This window comes from Desmodus rotundus, chromosome 13 (genome assembly GCF_022682495.2).
Source record: "Desmodus rotundus isolate HL8 chromosome 13, HLdesRot8A.1, whole genome shotgun sequence".
NCBI classification, from domain to species: Eukaryota; Metazoa; Chordata; class Mammalia; order Chiroptera; family Phyllostomidae; genus Desmodus; species Desmodus rotundus.
Window position 1 is genome coordinate 60,730,513 of NC_071399.1, and position 22,262 is coordinate 60,752,774.

General features: G+C 37.5%; 1 protein-coding gene across 1 annotated transcript in view; it reads right to left on the minus strand.

Annotated features, from left to right (window-relative positions):
• Positions 1–22,262, minus strand: part of DIAPH3 (diaphanous related formin 3) — a 455,761-nt gene that overhangs the window by 207,466 nt on the left and 226,033 nt on the right. Inside the window, exon 20 of the mRNA XM_053916803.2 lies at positions 20,792–20,893. Coding sequence (XP_053772778.1) covers positions 20,792–20,893 — 102 coding nt within the window. The remainder of the gene's footprint in view (positions 1–20,791; positions 20,894–22,262) is intronic.

The following is a 22,262-nucleotide window of genomic DNA, read 5'->3' on the forward strand; positions in this document are numbered from 1 at the left end:
TTGAGATCATGTAAGTAGTATGTACGTAACCTATTTTCATCAAATATTCACTTTTGTGTTAATGGGGACAGCCAACTGAGTAGAATACTCATTCTAGCATTTTACTCAATTTTATTAAAAATGAACTTTACAGACTCTTTAAAGATGTTCTCCAGAATTAAGCATAAAATAAACCAATCTACACACAATAATTACATCTCTAGTCACCAGTGGGATAAAACTGTCCAACACTATAGTGACACAGTTCCACAAGGCCAGTCCCCCCTTCTACATCATGTTTCCAAACAGCCTTAGGAGAGACTACACAGGCCTATTTAATGGAAGTGCTTCCCAGGTACTAGTTGATACTTGGGTCTTAAAAGCAACCTTAAAACAATGCTGTTTGCAAAGTGATGAATCATAAGAGACCTTTTTGCTTATAACTACAAAATGCTTTAGGCTCTATTTCAAATGAATGATGCATGACTAGTAATTAGTTTGTGACTATAATGATGTTTTGTTTTTGTTTTTGCAAAAGAGGCAAATTAAGCAGATTATGCCATAAAATTTCAATACTACATAGACAGTCTGACTAAAAATATCATGTTTCCACCCCCCAAAATCAACAACACCCCCCCATTCATATTATGGACTTAAATATCCCACTTTTTATTTGTTCATATAGGAGACTTAAAATCCCAATGAAGTAAAGTAAAAACTAACATAATTCCCAAAAACTTGATTTCAAAAATTCCAGGTCCCACACAGACATTCTAAGTAATTTGTATCTTATAACTCAAAGTTAATTTTTCAATATTAAAAATAAATTGCTTCAATAACGAAGCATACAGAAACGACTGCTAAAAGCAACTTTCGTAAAGTAGGTACCCGCAGCCAACAAACACAGAAGTGACTGCCATCGTGAGCAGTGACATAAAGGACACGAAGTGTTCACAACTATGGCTCACACCTGAACTCTAATATTGACTGGTCGAGTGAGTAACTTGTCAGGTCCATGAAATGATAATGCCTACTTCTGGAATTATGTGAAAATATATAATTACCCATACATCAATTTACGTATCAAATACTTATTGAACATTTATTATGTGCCAAACAGTGTTCTAGGTCATATAAATCCATATTGAAAAGATGACAAGGACCTTCTCCAAATAGTGTACACTATACTATAAAGCAAACAGACAGAATGGGAAAGAGACAGAGAAACAACAAAACAAATGAGATGAATTTCGATAAGGGCAAGTGCTATGAGTAAGTGGGGTAAGGTAGATAGCGGATGATAGGGGCATCATCGTGATGAGAGCTCGCAGGAGAAAGCAGCATTTGGGCTGCAGCAGAGGAAATGGCCAGAGGCAAATCTGAGGGGGGAACAGAATGTGAATGTGGCTGAACAGAGTGGGAAAATATGAGGTTGAAGAAATAGAGCCTATATCATCTCACAAATTATAATTAAATTGAAAACCATTAGAAGATGGGAAGAGACATTCCCTCTCTGGCCAAAGATGCAATAACAGGGACTGGACTTGTCCCCTCTGCCTGAAATAACAGTTTTCAGACTTTGGGCCCAACCAGTGTGGGACAGTGGTGCCTGAGAAAAGGAAAACAAACAAGGTGAGCCCTATGACGCCCCAGCTTACTGTTCCGAACTTCCAAACTGCAGCACAGGGAGAAGGAAGGCGGGTGGAGCAAGGAAGTCTCCATGAGTGGAGGAGACGGAGGTGGGAGTCTGGACATGCTGAGGCAGGTAGAGGTCGGAGGACACAGTACCAGAAGAGAAGAAGGTGCGTAGACAGAAAGTTCTGAAGATCTCAAGAGGTCCCCTTAGAGTGTTTAGCTGTAGTAGTGATTAGCACATGCATGCATGCAAAAAAAAAAAAAAGAACAAACAAACAAACAAAAACAACCCACTGGAGGCCCAGGAACACATCAGGCAAAAGGAGTAGAGGTAACAGCGTCTGATCCTCATGTAAGGTGGGGAACAGTACCTGTTCTCACCAGTCAGAGGGGAAAACCTTCAAATACCTTGAACACAGAGTTCCACTCAGAAGGGTATTGCTTCACTAGTGGGGAAAAAAGGCTCTAGATTCAAAGCTACTCTGATTCCATGTAACAAAGCTTTAAAAAAGGTCACAGAGTATTGAACTGTTTCCATGTAGTTTAACTGCCTTCTAAAACAAAGCTCAAGAATATTTATAAAGAATACAAAAGTATCTACAGTACACGGTAAAAGTCCTGGTTAGCACCCACAATTATGGGGGCCCAAGGAGTCAAGGAAATACGATCAATTAAGAAGATATTTAATTAACAGGTCCAGAAATACACAGATGTCAGAATTACTAGACTGGGAAGTTAAAAGTTATTATAACTATATTTCACATTTTAGAAGGTTGAGGAAAAATTGAGGATTTTATGTAGAACCATGAAAAATACCAAAAAAAATCAATTTCTAGAGAAAGAAACTATAATATCCTAGAACACTGAAGAAGAAAAACTGTAGATTAGACACAACAAAAGAAAAAATTAGTGAACTGACATGCATGGCAATAAAATTTGAAATGAAAAAAAAAGAAAAAAGAGAAAGAGGAAAATATAAAGAGCACCAGGGAGCTGTGGGGCAACTTTAAGAGTCATAATACATTTATAATAAAAATATGTGTAATTGAAGTCACTAAAATAGAGTACCAAGGGAAAAAATATCTGGAAAAAAACTTTGGAAAAAAAATAAGCACTAAAAAATTTCTAAACTTTTTAGAAATTTTAGATGAGAACTAAAACCCCACAGATTCAAGGAGCTCAATGAATCCCACAGAGAAGAAATATGAAGAAAACCATGACCAAGGTACAAAATAATCAAATTGTACAAAACTAATGATAGAAATTTTCAAAACAACGAGAGAAAATAGACACATGTACAGAGGAACAAAGCTGAGTTTTATGGCAGAGTTCTTCCCCAGAAAAACATGACTGAGAAGACAGTGCAGCAACATATTTAAAGTACTGAAATAATAATCATCATAATAAAATGGCCATCTGAAATCTCATAGAAAACATTTTCAAAATGAAGGTGAAAAATGACTTCCTCAGAAAAAAATGAAAGAATTCATTAGCGCTGGAAGAAATATTTCAGGCATTCGTCAGGTAGAAGAAAGATAATTTCAGATAGAAGACAAGATTTACAGAAACAAGTGAAAAACACTAAAAATAGTATAATGTACAAGTATACAGACATAACGTCATTTTTAATGTTGTTTGAGCTTCTCTAAAAGGTGAGTTGAAAGTAAAAATAACATGTTAAGAGCTTTAAACATATGCTATAGCAAAACGTATGATAATAGTGCAAAGCCCAAGAGGAGGAAAAATGGGAGTATATTATTATAAGGCTTTATATCACACATAAAAAGTTATAACATTACTTTAAGGTATTTCAAAATATATACTATAAACCCTAAAGCAACCACCAGTAAAACAAAACAGACAGTAACAGCCAATAAGCCAACAAAAAAATAAAACAAATTAAAATATTCCATCAAAAAAACCCCCTGCAGAATAGATGAGATAAATAGAAAACAAATAGCAAGATGGTAGATTCGAACTCCATCATATGAATAACCATATTAAAAAGGAAAAGGACAAAACCTTCCAGGAAAGGCAGGGATGATCAGATTGGATCAAAACGAAAATCAGAAAAAAGCAAGACCCAACTAGTATGCTGCCTGTAATAATAGTATGTTAAAATAAAAAGAACAAAAAAGATACACCATGGTATCATCAATCAAAATAAAACTGAAGTGGTTTTATTAATATAACACAAAATAAAATTTAAAACCATTAGTGTGTTTTAAGCTTGGAAGTGACATACTCTCATTTATTTTTATAGTGAGAGGTCACTAGCTGCGATGTGGACAATGGCAGTGCATTGAAAACACGACACATTGGGCCTGGAGCACAGCAGGCAGTCGACAAATGGCAAGTACAAAAACATATACAGCTATGATGCACTGGCTCAGCACTACCGTCCCTAAGATCGTATGTTTTCCCAACATTACTGTTCTAAAATGTATTACCCACAGTTTATTCTACATTAAAGTTGGCTTCCCATTGCCATTTACACCCATGTATGAAACAAAAGCACTACGGAAATCCCTGCCTGACTTCCAGAATTTCATTTAACAAAAGAGGGATTATGAGAAATCATTAGAATACCATAAACATGATACTTACATTCAAGAGCCACTTTGGCTAAATCCTCTAAACTTGCAAGAGGTTAATTAATTACATGTTCAAGATCGATCAGTGGACCGGGTAAAGATTAGTCTGTTACAGAGTAAAAGGGAAAGTCGGAGCTGGAGGCAGGAAGCAAACAACAACAGAACGGCTATCCTTAGATGTAATTCAGCCCCGTGTCCCTTTTAACTCTACTTCCAGAAGCAGGTCTCTCACTAGTAGACATGTCCCTGTAGGCCGCTCTGTGGATGAAGACTCTGAGACTAGTGCAGGCTTTCCAGCTCACTGATGAACATGGGGAGGTGTGCTCCGCTGGCTGGGAGCTGGCCAGTGATACCGTCAAGCCAGAGGTCCAGAAGAGCAGAGCATTTCTCTAAGCAGAAGTGAGCACTAGGCCATTTTAGGGCCACGTGACTGTGGATGGCCACAGAAACAAAACCTCTTATTTTACTACTGTCATACTTAACACACAAGACCTTACACTTAGCCCCGATGTGTATGGGACAGGACAGGGTTGGGGAGGCCAGCCTTTCTTCCTCGGGAGGAAACAGCCCGACCTTTGCTAAGGAGCAGGCCAACTGATGTGCACAGCAGTGGGCATTTTGTAGTTTCTATTAAACTTGAACTGAGAAAACAAAATTGGGAGTGGGACTTTGAGGAAGCAGGGTTGGGGTAGTGGAGGAAAGAAAAAGTGACACAGAGCCCTGGCTGGTGTGGCTCAGTGGACTGAGCGCTGGCCTGCAAACCGAGAGGTCACCGGTTCAATTCCCAGTCAGGGCACATGCCTGGGTTGCGGGCCAGGCCCCCAGTTGGGATGGGCAAGAGGCAACCGATCCATGTAGCTCTTGCTCATTGATGTTTCTCTCCCTCTTTCTCACCCTCCCTTCCCTTCTCTCTAAAAGTAAATAAAATCCTTTTAAAAAGTGACGTAGAAAAATTTCTCTATGTTGTAGGTTAGTTTATTCGAAACTAGTAAGGAATAACGGGGCCTTTTCCTGTAGTTTGCTAACTAGCTCAAAACAACAACAACAACAACAACAACAACAACAACAAAAACTCCCCAAATATCCTTAGTTAACCAATGTCTTGCCTTGACTTTAGTTTCTCCTGTGCCATTTTACAAAATCGTGCTCTTTCTGATGCCAGAGTATTAATGGCAAAGGTGTTTCTGTATTTATACATGACACCTTGTTGTGTTTCTTGGTGTAGTTTGCAGTTTTTTCTCTATTTCTACATTAGGACAAATAAAATTCAATCAGAGACTTCTAAAAATAAATCAATGGCTTTTCAGAAATTCATTCAGTGTTCGGGTTCATGCTTCAGTTCAAGCCATTGATTTTGGTGGGTGCATTCAAATCAAATCACTGTGCTACATTTTCAGGGAACTCCTCTGCCCTTCGGTAATGAAGTGTGTCTAATGCTTCACCCAGGATGCCACAGGCACCAGGTCTGTGACCTGCACTGCAGGCAGAATGGGAGAACCATGTGGCTACTGACTGAAGGTGTGGTAAGACGAAGCAGAGTCTGAAGGCGGGACTAAGACAAGGGGAGTTAATAAAGGATTAGGGTATAGCAAAGACCTATGGTTAGGAAAAAATAGGTAGACACCTGCGTTTGGGGGAGGATAAAGTTAAAAAAAAATAAAATAAAAGGAGTCTTCAACTTGCAAGAGAGGTCACAAGTAGGGTCAGCAGTCAGAATCACATATAGTTCCAAAAAAGGTTATAAGAATCCACTAAGAAATAAGAGACTAAGAAAACAGCAGAAATAGCCCCAAAGAAAACAACTAGAAAAATGAAGGGAAAAAAATTACGTAAAGTAATAAAATGAGAACAGAAAATAGCAAATAGATAAGCAGTAAAGGAAAGGATTGTCATGAAGCTAATAGAACTATTTTTTTCTTAATTACACTCCAAATATAAAATGCTTCAAAAAATTCTGGGTCAGAACTTAGTAAAAATATAAATAATAATAATGTCAATGAAACCCATAATATAAACCTGCTAGATCATTAAATCCCTTCAGAATATATAAGCATTCAATGGATCAAAATGATTTAGGTGCTTTTCTGGCTCCCAGGGGACCTACTCACAAAGGAAACCTTGTGAAATGGGACAAAAAGACTATTTGTCCATGGCACACAACTTCAGAAATGCCACACAGATCACTGCAGGAAGAGACACGTAACGCGACATCAGTAAACAAAGTCGACCGGACACTGGTCCTATCACACTTTCAGCGGGAAGCTACAAACTATGTGAACTCTTAAACCCATTAGTGTTTATACCGAATCACTGCTATTTAATGTATAAATACAAATCTGCACCATCAGTGGCTCAGCACACATACACACACACACAGAGAACTTAGTTTTCCTAGGAGACAGGAATTTGGATAACTATCATAATAAGATAAATGATTTGGTAGTGGCGATGCTGGTGGTCAAAAGTTAACACTAACTTTTCACCAAAGGGGGGAAAGTCACTTTGACTGGTTCCTGTCCCAGCCTTAAGTAAATATAGCATGGGGACTTGGATACCACATTGGCATCCTTTGTTAAAAAAAAAAAAAAAAAAGCATTAATAATAGATAATAGCTGAGTTCAGGACAGGAAACTTGTAAACACATTTATCCTTTCAAAAGAGCCAAGACTGGTTTGGAACATAAGGATGTTTAAATGAAACATATAATTCAATATAAAATAAAAATATAAACAAAGAGGGAAAAGGGATAAAAAAAAAAACCTGGCAAGTACCATAATGAACTAAACACACACAGGACTAAAACACCACCACCCTGTGTGCCAGGAGCAACAATGCAAATTAAGTTAAATAAAACTTCATACAATTGATTCTGGATATCGCAGAAAAGTTTTCAAGGGCTCTGACCCTTAGCATCAAAGTGCTTGCCCTTCCCTTGTCAGCCAGGGGACAGGGAATGACAGAAAGGCTTTTCAAGTGAAATCAGTGGTCAGGCCACAGAGTAATGAGCCAGCAAGGCAGTCCCTATTCCAGAAATGTCTACACAAACCGGGCTTTTCAAGGAAGGACAGTGCATTTCCCTCCCATTTTAGGGCCCAAGTTTCTGATGATAGAAAATGGTCAAATCCTGAGCAAAATCACATTATAAGCTAAAGTATCTTGTAGAAACTTTCCTGTGCATCCAGTGACCTTTACCCCACCTCTTAGACACAGCTACTTCTTTGCCAGTAGGTCAGGAGCTTTATACCTAGAACCAAAGCAGTGTCCTGATACCAAATCATACATGAAAATGTGCAGTCAGAAATCCTGAGTTTGAATCCTTCTCTTCCGCTTATTAGCTGTGTGAGTGTTTGGGGATGGAAGCAGTCACGGCTAAGTTGCCAATTGTATATGAGTTTCAGTTCTTGCAAACTTAATAGGCTGCTGTGAGGTATATATCAGATAAATGTATACAAACACTATGCAAACTGCATACAATCTACAAATTCAAACAATATACCAGTAACTGTCACGTAATCACTCGGCTGCTCTGCGGCTGCACATTTGGTGCAATACTTAAGTCACTGACCTAAAACTCCAAAATTAATTTCTCTCCCTGTTATCCAAACCCTCATCTTCTAAGTATAACAAGTCTCCATACCATATTAAAAAAATAATCAGACTAAACTAACGTAGAATAAGATTTTAATCTCCTCTTGCTATGCCATCCCATATGATTTAGAAGCAGAAGGCTAACTTGCTGTCTTGTAATATCTCAGACAGTTAAAATTAATTTGCAGGGTTTTTTTTTTAGGAGGGTGGTTGTTGAATACACTTTCCATAATAACCATCAAGCTGTTATTGTCTGCATTTGGGTGATTTTCATTTCAGGGGATTCCTAAGCTAAGGCTCGGGTCCTTGATTAAATATACCTAGTCAAAGATCTAGAAGTTGAAAGCTTTTAAGCTCAAACTTCTGGCTCCAACATGTGTGACTACTATTAGAAGAGAAGCTTATCCTAATCAGTTTTTCAATAATTTGTCTTGAGCTCCTGAAGGCTATTCCCAGGGACAGAAAATAAAATACTCCAGCACCATGTCTCAACGTGAGGTCTAGAAGTCACGGTAGCTGATCATATGGAAATGTTCATGAACCAGTACTTAACTTTATGCCAGGTCCTCCTAACTCATCCCCTTGGCTGCTTTGTGTGACATTAAATTTTGCATATTTAAAAGTCAAGGTATAAAATGTCTGGAAGATGTTCAAAAGGAGTTATTAATAAATAACTGTGTGCTGAATAAAAATAATTGAGAAAGAGGAGAATATGAAAAAAAAAAAAAAGAGCCCAGAAAACAGTATTTGAATAAGAATACATTTACTTAGGTATTAAAAGAAATGAGTCAAGAGCAGGGAAGGAGTGAGACAAGAAGCACAAGGGAGCCAGTAGAGAAGACAACAAGAAAGGAGATAATGCTAACAGGGTGAGCTGCTGAGCACAAGTCACCAGCATAGAGGCCCAGGGGCGAAAGGACACATGTGGAATCTGGAATTAATGAGATGCTGACACACTGAGAGAGTAACTCTTGAGACAGTGTTGACCGGAGCAAACAGGCATACACGCAAGAGGACTACAGAACAGTGAGGGGAAAATGAAACGTAAAAAAGGGGATAACATCACAATGGAGAAGAAGAAAAGCATCCAAAATAAAAGTGTGGTGATGATGATGACAGCAGCTTCCATACTCGGGCACTTACTGTTCACTCCCGACTGCCTGTGCGCAAGGCCTCCTTAAATCTCCCCACAACCTAATGAGACAATAATAAAAAAAGGGGGGGGAGGGGTTTGAAGAAACTTGTCCCAAACCCAGGTCTAATTAGACTAGAAATGTAATAAAGATGTTTTCAGGAATATTAAGTAAGAAGAAGTTGTTTTTACCCAGATTCATGTTTTTATACTAAGAACATGCTTCACAGCAAGCCTCAGTGAGCCAAAAGCTAACTGCATTAGTTTTTCAGTATTTAAAATAAATCTTAAAGTACCCTAGGGAAAGTTATTTATTCATTATCAGATATTTATTACATGCCAGATATTGACCAAGACATTATAAATTCATCGATAGATACCCAAAAGGATGATTCCTGAGATTAAAGACATTCTTATGCTAGATTCATAAATAGGTTAATGAACAGAAGATAACAGAGTAAATGAGAAAGAAGATGGGCACTTGGCAGAAAAATAAAGTGGGGAAGAGAAGGGCCAAGGGCAACTGGGCATGCGATTTCAAATGAAGTGCTCAGAGGAGAGACCTGGGTAAGGTGACACTGGAAGCGGGACGGAGGGAGAAAGCCATTTGCATATGCGAAGGAAGCAGGGTCCCAGGAGGGTCAACAGCAAGTGTAAAATCCCCAAGGTGATGGGCAGGAGAAACAGCACAGAGCCCACGTGTTTAAAGCCCAAGGAGCTAGGGAAGAGTGGGAGAAGACGAGGCCAAACCAACCCGGCAGTGGCGTGCTCCGTAGGGCACCGCCAGCCACCGTGGAGATTCAGGACTCTGTCCCGAGGGGCACAGCCAGTATGGGGTCCTAGGGGGACAGAGAACACTATCGTACTTAAGTCACTAGTTACTGCAATAAGAACAGACTGTGTTGAAGATAAAATGAAGTCGATTATTTCTTAATATTACCAAGTTCGTTCACACATTCTACATGAATGTTATATAATACACAAGCACAACTGTGTACCTTTTGCAAGGAAATGAAAAAGTGGGAAAGATTGAGATGAATCAGTTGAAACTTGAAACTTTTTGAGCAACTTTATTAGAGTTTCTCAAAAAATGAAGTAGCATTATTCTGATCATTCTGTGTTTTCATTAGTTCTAATAAATTAAATAATTGCAGCATTATTTAATATAACATATTCTACTCATTTCAAGAGGATGAGGGTAATAAAAGCCCATAAAGAGAATTCATTCAGAGTTCAATTCCATTTACCCTCCCACTCTACAGAAAACACAAGGCTAGTAGGTTAGTGAATTTTCCCCTTACTGGCCAAATTTGATATTACTATTTTGAGGCAGATTTGAACTAAAAGAACTCAATCCCTTGATTACATGAGCTATTTTATCAAGGGATATGCCTGTGCACTTTTGACATTTTAACTTCATATTAGTTCATAATATAGGTGCTATATACTAATTATTATGATGTATTAGAGATTATTCCACTTTTTCATATGAGAGCAAGTTTTGGTTGGAGGCAAAAGCAGATTTTTCTTTTCTTTTCACAGACACATATTCTCATGACCACTAACTTCTTTCCAAAGATCCCTGATGAATTACATCCTACGAATGCCAAACAGCCCTTTCACCCCAGCTCATGCTCAGTTTTTGAAACAAATTGCAATAGTGTCCTATTATAAAATCACCTTGGACAATTCCCTAGACCACAGATTGCAATTTTCCTCAGAGAGGTGGTAACCAGCAGCAAAAACAAACAAAACTGTGCTGATGATGAGTCCCTCTCCAGAGAGAAGATTGAGAAAAACAGTAACGTCTGCATATTTCCTTTTGCCCTTCACTGCCTCCTATGTTACATTTCTAATTCACTCCCTTGATGATCTCATCCCCTCCCAGAGCTTTAAATGCCACCTGTATGAGAAAGGCTCCAGATTTATACATCTAGCCCTGAACTCTGAGCTTACTTCATACGCCTACTTGGGCGTCCACAAACATTTTAAGTGAGCTTCCTCCCATAGTCTGCCCCACCTGCAAATCCGTTCCTCCTTGCTGTAAGTGGATACTCATCTTTCTAATCACACAGGCCCAGAGCCTTGCAGTCATCCCTGACCCCTCTCAGACTCCCATCCAATTGATCAGAAATCCTGTCTTCCCTACCTTCAAACTTCTTGTGGAATCTGACCACTTCTCACAAGTGATGATGCCATCAAACCTGTCCAGACAGCACTATTTCTCAATTACGGGATCACGATAATAGCACGTTAACTGGCCATTAGCTTCAATTCATGCCCTTGCCCCAATCTGTTCTTCACACAGCTGCCAGAACAATACTCCCAAAGCATCAATCTGGTCATCTCACTTCTTTGTTCAAAATGCTCCAGTGGCTTCCTCAGAATAAGTGCCATGGGCCTCAAGCCATGGCTGCAATGTCATCTGTAATGTCATCTCTTCCCACCCCCCACGTCCATTCACTCTGGCACAGCCACTGGCCTCAAGTGTGCCAAACTTACCTGCCCCCAAAAGCCTCAGGGCTGTGGTCTCCTTTATCTACAACATGTTTTCCCAAGAGAGCCACACAGCTAACTAAAGGTATTCAAATTTCTGCTCAAATATTACCTCTTCAGGCTTTCCCCAGCCATGTTAGTCCAACATGTAACATGGTGTTCATCCCATTTCCAGAGGAGTTCTATTATTGCTTGATTATATTTACTTTACATTTTTGATTATGTATATATTGTTGCTGTGCTCAGTTAAAGTGTAAGACCAATAAGGAGTGAGAGACATGTTTGGCGCAATAAACTCAGAACCTAGAGCAATACCCAGCACAGTCGTTATTCAATAAATATTTGTCAAATGAACGACTGAATCACTAATGAACTAAGGAAACAAGGTATTCAAATAAAATGTATCAGACAGTGGTGCGGTTACCAACATAAACTCAAGGTCTCAACTCATCCATAAACTAGCTGGCAATCGAAGCCCCTGTAGCACCAAAAGGCTGAGGCCCACACCCAGGGAAAGCTGCTACCTAGAGCCTTTTCTTCAGAATCAGCATCTAATGAGAGCTCAGATCAACATTAGAAGAGTTCTTAAATATACTCAGTTTTTCAGCACTGGAGCTATGTTAAATTTAACCATTAAAAAAGCCTGTGATTTTCTGTGAATTTCAATATATTTGGTTAAATTGGTAAATCTATTCTACAAGTACATTATTTTATACTACCTGTTAAACAGGTAAAGAAAAGATGTAAATGTCCTTTTTATGATTTCGTTAATGTGTACCTCCATTGGATAACATGTAGGAAGAACTAAAAAGAAACATGGAAGGAATAAGATCTTAAGAAAAAGTAATAGGATGGGCAAGGTAAAGATATCTTTCAGCTGACCACTGATTTTAACTTCTTAAACCAACAAACTTTCAGTAAGTTTAATTAAAAACTCGAACGGCACTGTGACTATTTTAACTGAGACTGAAGGAGATGGAAGGCAGATATCAGATTGTAATAAAAAGTACAGAAGTAATAAATGTTGGAAGAATTTCAGGCTACAAGTCAATCATAATTGAAATCAAGCTAAGTTAGTAAGCCCTGGACTGCGTGAAAGGAAAACCATTTGTGTCAGTGAGCCTGTATGAAATCCCGGGTCCTGGTTGGAGCATGTTGAGAAGGCTGCACCACCAATCCAAAAGAACCTATGCACCCCAATGTTCATAGCAGCACAATTTACAATAGCCAAGTGCTGGAAGCAACCTAAGTGCCCATCAGCGAATGAGTGGATCAAAAAACTATGGGACATTTACACAATGGAGTTCTACACAGCAGAGAGAAAGAAGGGGCTCATACCCTTTGCGACAGCATGGATGGAACTGGAGAGCATTATGCTCAGTGAAGTAAGCCAGGCAGTGAGGAACAAATACCATATGATCTCACCTTTAACTGGAACATAATCAACAGAAGAAAAAAGCAAACAAAATATAACCACAGACATTGAAGTTAAGAACAATCTAGCAATAGCCAGAGGGGAGGGAGGAGGGGACAGTGGGGAGAAGGGTTTTCAGGAACTACTATAAAGGACACATGGACAAAACCAAGGGGGAGGGTGAAAGCATTGGAGGGAGGTGGGCTTGGCTGGGGTGGGGTGGAGGGGTGGGGAGAAAATGCAGACAACCGTAATTGAACAACAATTTAAAAAAAAAGAAGAAGGCTGCAAAGCAATGTGACAAGAATAACTGAACAACAGGTAAATGCTTATGATCTCCAGGGAAGCAAACCTCTCACTATAATAGCTGGGAATACAGTTATAATAGTTCATATTATTCTAAACAAATGTCCTGGATAATTAGCCAGTGAGTTTGCCACGGTGCTGTCTAAAACGCTGAAGTTTGAGGGATTTGGGACAGATGGACAGGAACCAAGGTGCGGCAGCAGAAGGCAAATAGAGCTATTTTCCAGTAGGAGATTCTGGTAAGATTTATGTCACTGACAGACAAGATCAAAGATGAGTTATTCAAGAGAAAAAGTAGTAATTACAAGAAGCCAAAATGGATCTTGAAGAAAAAATTATATCATATTAACTCTATGTTAATATGATTAGCTCTATATCCTTTGTTAATAATAAAGTGATAATTCTATGAAACATGATTCGTTTTTGTATCTGGACATCTGCAATGCACTTGAAGTAATCACACTGAAGGAATGAAAGAAAGACGAAGATACTTGCTGGTCTGGGAAAGTGACGGTTCAGTGGAGATGTTATTTCAGGTTCCCTACCTATCTTGGCCAGTCTTATCTGAGGTACTTCAGTAAGCCATGCTTGTTAAACCAAAGCCCGATCTCCTCAACCATTGGTAGAATAAAACCACAGGCCAAAAGGAGGATTGTACGTGGCCTTCTGAGTTGAAGGAGGATCAAGGAAAAAGTCCAATGGAGGTGTGGTAACAGGAAAAAGTAAAATGCTGACCGGCGTACAAGTTAAGCTGCAATTTCACAGGGTCGTTAAGTTCTATTGTTCTGTTGAAGAGTGAATTCAGACTTTTATGCACAAAAGTGTTGGTTACTTGCTCTACTTTGAATTAACCCATTCTCAAGCACACAGAAGTCATTATCAAGAGATTCATTTTAATAAAAATGAAAATGATTACCTCAAAAATAACCAACATTTTTATTTTAAAAGGTGACTTTAAAAACATTTCTTTTAGCTCGGCAGAAATACTCTGTATAAATCCAAGATGATGTACACACACCATTATGCATTTGTCCCAACCCATACACTGTACAACATCAAGAGCGAGCACTAACGTAAAGCACGGACTTCGGATGAGGATGATGTGTCAGTGGAGGTTCACCCGCTGTGACAAGCGCACCACTCTGGTGAGGGATGTTGACATGAGGGAGGCGGTGCCTGTGTGTGAGGGAGGAGGTATGTGGGAAATCTCCGTACCTCCCCAATCTGGTGAACCATAAACTGGTCTAAAAACATAAATCCGAAAAAAAAAATTAACACTTAAAAAATTTTATTGTTCTTGCTATTATTCTCCATCCTTCCTGTTCATCTTTTCCTTATTCCATACATTCATTCAGCCAGTATTGTGTGGCTACCAGGTGCTGGAAGACGTGCCCTGTGTGGATAATATAAAGATGAGCGTGATATCCTCCAGCCTGTCATAAGGTTCTGGGCATAAATGAAGACCGTAACATGTAAAATCACATTTATATTCCCAATTAAGAAGAACCATTTAGAGATATGTACAGGGCATCCAAAGAGTACAAATACTGAAGTTTGCAGAAAAAAACCAGAAGTGTTAGGGAAAGCATTCTAGAGAAGGCTTCCTCAAAAGGGAAACGAACCACGTTGACAGGCCCAGAAACATGCAGCAAGCTACCGAGGAAAGATGAAGCACAGAAAAAAAAAAAAAAAGCAAGCCAAGGGGTGGGAGGGGATGGCAGGAATTGCTTCCTTAAAGACCTAATAATGTTGGGTATCTGGGAGGAGAAGAGGGCATTATCAAGAGACATGGGGAACATTTGAGGATGACGGCTATGGTCACTGTCTTGACTAGAGTGATGGTTTTATGAGTTTATTCATATGTCAAAATTAATGAAATTGAAAAAACTTTAAATGTGTGCATTTTATTGTATGTTAATTATGCCTCAAAAAAGTTTTTTTTTAAAAAGGCCAACTACAATATTATGGATTTTGGACATCCATTTAAAAGTTATGGGGAGCATCTAAATGATTTTAGGGAGCTAGAGAAAGTCAATGGCACTTCACTCTTCATTTTACATCTTTACAAGATGTTCCAAACTAAAGATTTAAACAACTGCTATTTAACATACTTCTACTGAATACAAAGGGCCAAGCTTTTTTTATACATGGAACATGTTCCTATCATTAAATGAGTAACAGGGCTTTTTTTTTTTTTTTAAATGTCAATTCACTTATAAAACCCAACTTCAAAAATGCAAGGTACAGCCCTGGCTAGTGTGGCTCAGTGGATTGAGTGTCAGCCTGCAAACCAAACAGTCACTGGCTCAGTTCCCAGTCAGGACACATCCCTACATTGTGGGCCAGGTCCCCAGTAGGGGTTGCGTGAGAGGCAACTACACATTGATGTTTCTCTCCCTCTCTTTCTCCCTCCCTTCCCCTCTCTAAAAATAAATAAAATCTTTAAAAATATTTAAGAAAATGTAAGATAGAGCAGACATGAGATCTCTAGGATGCATAGCCTTCCAAAATACATACAAAAATATATGCAGATTTACTTTTTTAAAGCACTGGGGAAAACAAAAGTGAACCATCTTCACTGAGGAAATAGTTAAAAGAAAAAGTCTTAATATGGACCATGCAACACCACATCAAAAATTTAAACCAGCACCTCATGAAAAGAACCTCCAAAATACATTTTATAGTTAAAAAGTTTCAGGAATATGTATTTTTAACTGTGCATAGGAATATTAACACATTTGGAAATACAAAGAAATAAGACTGGAAATCCAACAAAATATTAAAAATGATAACTTATAAGGAATGTAGTAGGATAGTGAGATACAAGGAACTTCCAAATTGTATTTAATATTTTTATGTTATTTGAATGCTCTACAACAAGAATATTAGGGTGTACTTTAAAACAAGGCATTTCTAATGCAGAGAAATACGCATGAACTCCCTACAACATTTTTTGATTAAAAAAAAACCAAAAAAACTGGAGGCCTCTACTGCAGAGTGGAAAAGCCCTGCCCTACAGTGACACCAAATGGTGACAGATCAAAATGCAGCACACAAACAGGACCTGCCTAGGAAGGGTCTGATTCCTTTGAAGAACAGGCGGCTTAACAGAATTAAATAATATAGAGACAAAGACTCAAAACCTCAGAATTTTTAATCAAAGTATAGAGCACCAAGTTTCAAATGTAAATTTTTAGGCCTTTTTCCAAATTTCAGCTAATCTTCTGATCATCGAATATTTACATATCTTATTTGTCACAGAGTTAAACCATGTAACTGTGAGCATAGTGATCTTACTTGGTGGTTTACTGATCAAAGAAATACTGCAAACAGTTTTTAAAATGCAGTCATACAACTAAAACCAGGGTCTGCTCAGTGGGAACCAGTCGGGTAAGCACGTGATATTTGGAGGGATGAATGGGGAAGTAAGTGCTGGGGCTGAATAGGGAAGGAAGGAATCTGGGAAAAAAGACAGGCAACTAACTGATCTAACGAGTTTCTGGGAAGCTTATTTTCACTTCTTCATCTCATTTGTAGAAAGTTAACTTGGATAAAGCATGGGGCTAGATCATGCCAAATACAAACCAATTTCTCAAAAAAAAATTTTGCCCTGGACTGTACAAGAAAAAGAATTTTTCAAATTAAGCAAATTAGCCAATACTTAGTATCCTCTGCTCAGAACTAACAAAATCAGCATATAAACTGTCTCCTTCATCTGAAGTTACACAAAAATATACAGACACAGACCATCTCCCAGAACATTCCTCTCAAATATCATTTGACCAGACCCTTAGTCCAAAATTTTTGGCGCATTATTTTTCATATACCAAAATCTCCCAGAAAATACAGGGCATACAAATATACTGTACTCAGCTACTAAAACAAATCAATAATATCCTTAAAGTTTTAGGCCCTGAATTCATAGCAGTGGATGTTAATTCTAAAAGGTACCAGCCCACCAAACACCACCCTATCACTGCCACTACTCCGCGGCAATGTATAAACACAGCCAGACCTGGAACACCTGAGTAGCCTTCTCATCGGACTGGCCAATGTCTGAGTCATGAGGACGGCGAGGAGGTTCAAGAAGGTACCTTAAAATTCAGAATTACTAGAAGAAACGGATGAGCAACTAAACTCTTAATTTCAAAAACATACCCATGTCTTGTACTCATGCAATAGGACTGTTCCTTTAGGAATGGAGATAGTATCAGCATTTAAAAATTGGCTTCCAGTTTCAAGGGAGAAATAAATGTGAATATGAAACTCTATATTACAGGAATCCTGGAGAGAATATAGACATATCAAATGCTTTAGTGGTTGAAAGAAAGCTTCAAGGACATACAGTTTGATGGACACTGACATACTATTTCTGAATAATATACATGTACACAAGTACAACAGTCTAGGACACGGAGCCCTGGAAAAATTGTATGTAAAGTAATATAAGACAAAAGGGAAACACATTTCTAATCTATGTTACCTCATATATTCTAATAAGTCTTTAATTGATTCTGGTTACTAGCATTTTGAATGTATTTCTTTTGCACACTGTCTTTCTATCAAAGACAAAATAATAAAAACAAATGCCACAGTCCAGGTAAAGCTACTTTTTGTTTGTTAATTATTTTGCAAAATTCTTGTGTTGAATTAAAGCTGATTATACAATGCAAACAACTGCAGTGACTCTACCCATTACTGTACGGAACTCAGGTGCATGTTTTATGTACAGCAACACTTGAGACATCTGTGATTCACAAGGATCAACTACAGTGAAACTCCCTAGCAAGTAATGTAACTAGAGTTTTAGCTAATTTCCGTTAAAATAAAAATAATGCTAGAAATCATGACATCAGTCTATAGAACCTGAGAATAAAACAGAGCCAATCACAAAGCTACGGTGAAAACAAATAAAAAGGCAAACTGCGGCCGTATTTAGGGGTTAAAAGGCTATCTCCACCCTTGATGATTCCTTATTTATGACTCTGATGATATTTTAGGTTGAAAGGAGTAGTATGTAAAATCTAGGTTAGGTCAATAAGCAAATATTTTTCTACAAAATAAAGGTATATAGGAATCTGCAGTTTACCCTACCTCGATGTTAACAGCCCATCATCAATAACAAACAATTTCATCAAGTTTGTTACTTGAAACATGAAACTTAGTATTATGGCAATCTTTCAGAAATATATGTGATAATTATAATCAATTTCCTAAACCTACCAAATTATATTATTTATACAGTGTTGATAAACTGAAAACATATCACTTTAATTAGCAAACTTAGTATTAAACTTTTAACCTAGAAAGAAGAGCAGGAAACTTCAGGCATTCCACACAGTTCTACACTATTTGTCCAGTTTTTTTGTAATTCCCAAGTATTCTTTGTAACTTTTGCACGATTCCCCCTCTTTTTTGGGGGGGAGGGGGAGTTGAGAAGTAGGGGAAGCTAGACTGAGAATGGTAAAATGTTTAAATAGAAAAAGGCAATGGTAAAGAATGATTTGACAAAATATAAAGTTTTCACTTGTTCTTCAACTTTCCATTTTCTGCACCAAAACAATCATATTTTAAAATGCTAGAACTACACAAACCAGAACTTAAAACAATGTATTCAAGAACATTCATGATCAGTAGATGATAAAGCACTGCTCATATTGTCCATAGCAGATGTTTTTCACCAGCATTACTCTTTTTACATTAAATCCCATTTGTAGTCAGGTATGACCTGTGATGGAATGTGTAGATTCAAGGTCAAGTTCGAGTTGACAAGTCATGAAAGGGATCTGTCTTAAAATTATAACCTCGAGTGCCAGTATCCGGGAATATCATTATTTTAATGTTCTGACCCCTATGAGTACACTGCTTGTAAATCACAGCTCTTTGACTTGACAGCTACTGTTTAAAGGAGAGCATAACCTGGCTATTTTAAACAAACCTAAAAATATTTGCTAGTGTGAGTTCATTCTTCTGTGACAATCACGAGAACATGGGAATAGTTTCCAATCTTTTCTGTGATGATACGCAACATGAAAAGTTGTTAAGTAGACATTTAATATAAACTTGTATGTGTTTCAGACTTAAGGTACTTGAAAAATATTACAAAATTATAATTTTACATTTCATAACTGTCATTCAAGGGTCAAAAAAATGGCCAAAGGTAAAAACTCTAAGTAATCTGTGGTTACAAATTTAATGTAGACTGTGCCTTATTCATGTACTCTCATATGGAAGGCACTGCGAGTAGAACCCTATATGCGGACTAAGTGAAAGACAGTGGTCAGGTGACAGAAAATGAAGCAAACAAGAAAACACGGACGGGGTAAGGAAAAACAGCACCCTGAAGAACTGGGGGAAAAATGAAAAGCATTTTTGTAAATATAGTAAGCTAAAAAATGTCATAAGAATTAGAAGACTGTGAATAGGAAAACCCTGTTTGGGGGGTTTTTTGGTTCCTTCTGTGTTCTATTCAGTTTTGTGAACTTGGGGAAGAGGAAGAAGAAGGCACTGCGGGGAGGGCTGAAGAGCATGGTTTTATGAAGACACAAGAAGTAGTTTTCTTTTTTCAAGATCTTATTATTTATTTTTTAGAGAGAGGGGAAGGGAGGGAGAAAAAGAGGGAGAGAAACATCGATATACTAGAGCTGCCTCTCACAAATCCCCAAAAAGGGACCTGGCCCACAACCCAGGCACGGGCCCTTGCTGGGAATCTAACCGGCAACCTTTCGGTTTGCAGGCTGGCACCCAATCCACTGAGCCACACCAGCCAGGGCAAGGCAGGAAGGAGTTTTATAGCAAATGCCAACAACATGCAAAATATGGTATGGAGACACAGTCCTTCAGTCAGTCATCCAAATCCCAAAATTTGATCAAATGCAATTTCATCATATTCCCGGAGCTTGGTAATAACGTTACTGAAGAGGTAATAATATAAAAATAATCATATATATGTATATGTATATGTGTGTGTATATATGTATATGAGTATGCATATTTAAGGAAACACTAAAGTATCATCATGATAACTGAGTGTAACCAACCTCAAAATGATAATTGAACAGAAGGAGAAAAGAGCAGGAGAAAGAAAGCTTGATAAAAATCTTAAATTTGTTGCAACACAGCTCATATTCAGCAATGGCAAGTCTTCTCACCTCTTCAGGCCACAGTTTGTATAAATAGGAAGGTAGAAAAGATGATTATCAAGGTTTCTGAAGATTTTTTAAAATGTATTCATTTTTGAACCTCATTGCCAAAAAAAGTAATAATAACTATATTTCTAATTTCAGATCTAAAACACGAGATGAACTGAAGTAAGTGCTTAGAACAAAAAACTGAAGTTATTCTTGCAATATGCTGGAATGTGTAGTTCTAGACTAAATCATAATTTTGATTTTACATTTTGACATTAAACAGAGATATAAAAATCACGTTTATATTTTTAAAGACGCCTTGGACTTCACTTAAGGCTAGAATTTCAATATGTATTTTAATGAACATAATTTCCCATAAATATCCTTACATTAAAAAGAAAGAGATGAACATGAAAGGTGTGGGAGTAACAATGATGTGAAAAGCTTGACATTTTCTTTCCTGTTTTCCACGGTATTAAAATCCCCGCAAGAGAGTCAACACTGAGACGGTACTTACCACAACAGCAAACTGCTCTGGTTCACTTAAGTTGTGATAGTCACTCTTGAACTGAGATAGTAAGTTTAATTGTTCTTGATCAGGAAGATGCTTTATTAAGTTCTAAAAATTAAAACCAAAAAGAAAATGTCTTCACTAAATGTGCTTCTTGAATTCTACGAAAATTTATTAATAAACTCTGGGAAGGAAATCGGTAAAGAAGTTAATCTTTAGTTTTATTTCTAGGTAACCTTCCTTTATACTAAGACTTAAGCTGCAGTCTCTGCATCTTGAAAGCAATTTTCTTCTTCTCCATCCAGACTTATTATATATTCAAATCAAGCACTACTGAATGTTTATTTGATTAGCTGTATAATTGAGAAAGAAAAGCTCAACCTATACCAAAGAAACAGCCTTCTCACCTGGATAAATGTGATCAATTACATTTCAGCTTTAGGGAATTAAATGTCAGAAATTTCAGGCAAAGCCAAACATATTTTAACACTTCACTCACAGTTATAAAAGAAATTATCATATTGCTACTAAAAGGCAAGGGAAAGAATAGAAAAGAAATCAAGAGTATTATAATGACAGTTCTTGCAAGGTTTAACCAAGTGAGTATGGTTTTAATAATGAAAATAAAGGTATCTCTATAATACAGACAAAGTAATTCTAATGTGAAAGGATATCTGAAAGGCATTGAAGACACGAAATGATACACCTGCAGATAAAAGCAGACACGGACGGAGATCCTGTAGGAGCTGAAGTGCCTGTGGCTGCAAGGCCCTTTGCCTGAGTTATGTGTAGTCCAGAAACCAGATTCGATCGGTCATTCTGACTCCTTTGTCCATGCACAGCCTCTCCCAAGGCGCGCGCACACACACGAAACACTCCCAAGGGAGAAACAGCAAGGAAATACATATAATTATGCTTCCCTTTAGAACTTAAATAATTACACAATCCCTTGGACAAAGTTTACATAGATTCTCTGTGTCAAATGTATTCGACTGTAATAGTTATAACCATTAGTGTATTGATAATAAAATTAAGAAAAATAGAATGGTTGGTGCTCACAGTTACAAATTATAGTATCAGTATATTTTGTGTAAGCTAAAATTCAAGTACAAATTTAAATTTGGAGGAAATTTAAATGGAGGAAAATCCCTCAAAGGTGTTATTAGTTAAAAAATGTTAGAGAATGTTATATATCAAAGTAGTTAGATCAGAACATAAACAAAAAGTGGCAATTTAAGATCATCCCTAAAAAAATATTCACTATTATTACTACAAACTAAAAACATACGAAAACATGCAAAACATACAAAACCATTAAAAAATATTCACTATTATTACTACAAACTAAATAAAAACATACATATGATTTTCCCATATAAATAGAAATTTCTCTTAGGAGAACTGCCTGAGACCAAAAGACCTGGTTATTTATATTTTCTTTTATTTTTTTAAAATATTTTATTTTTACTTATTTTTA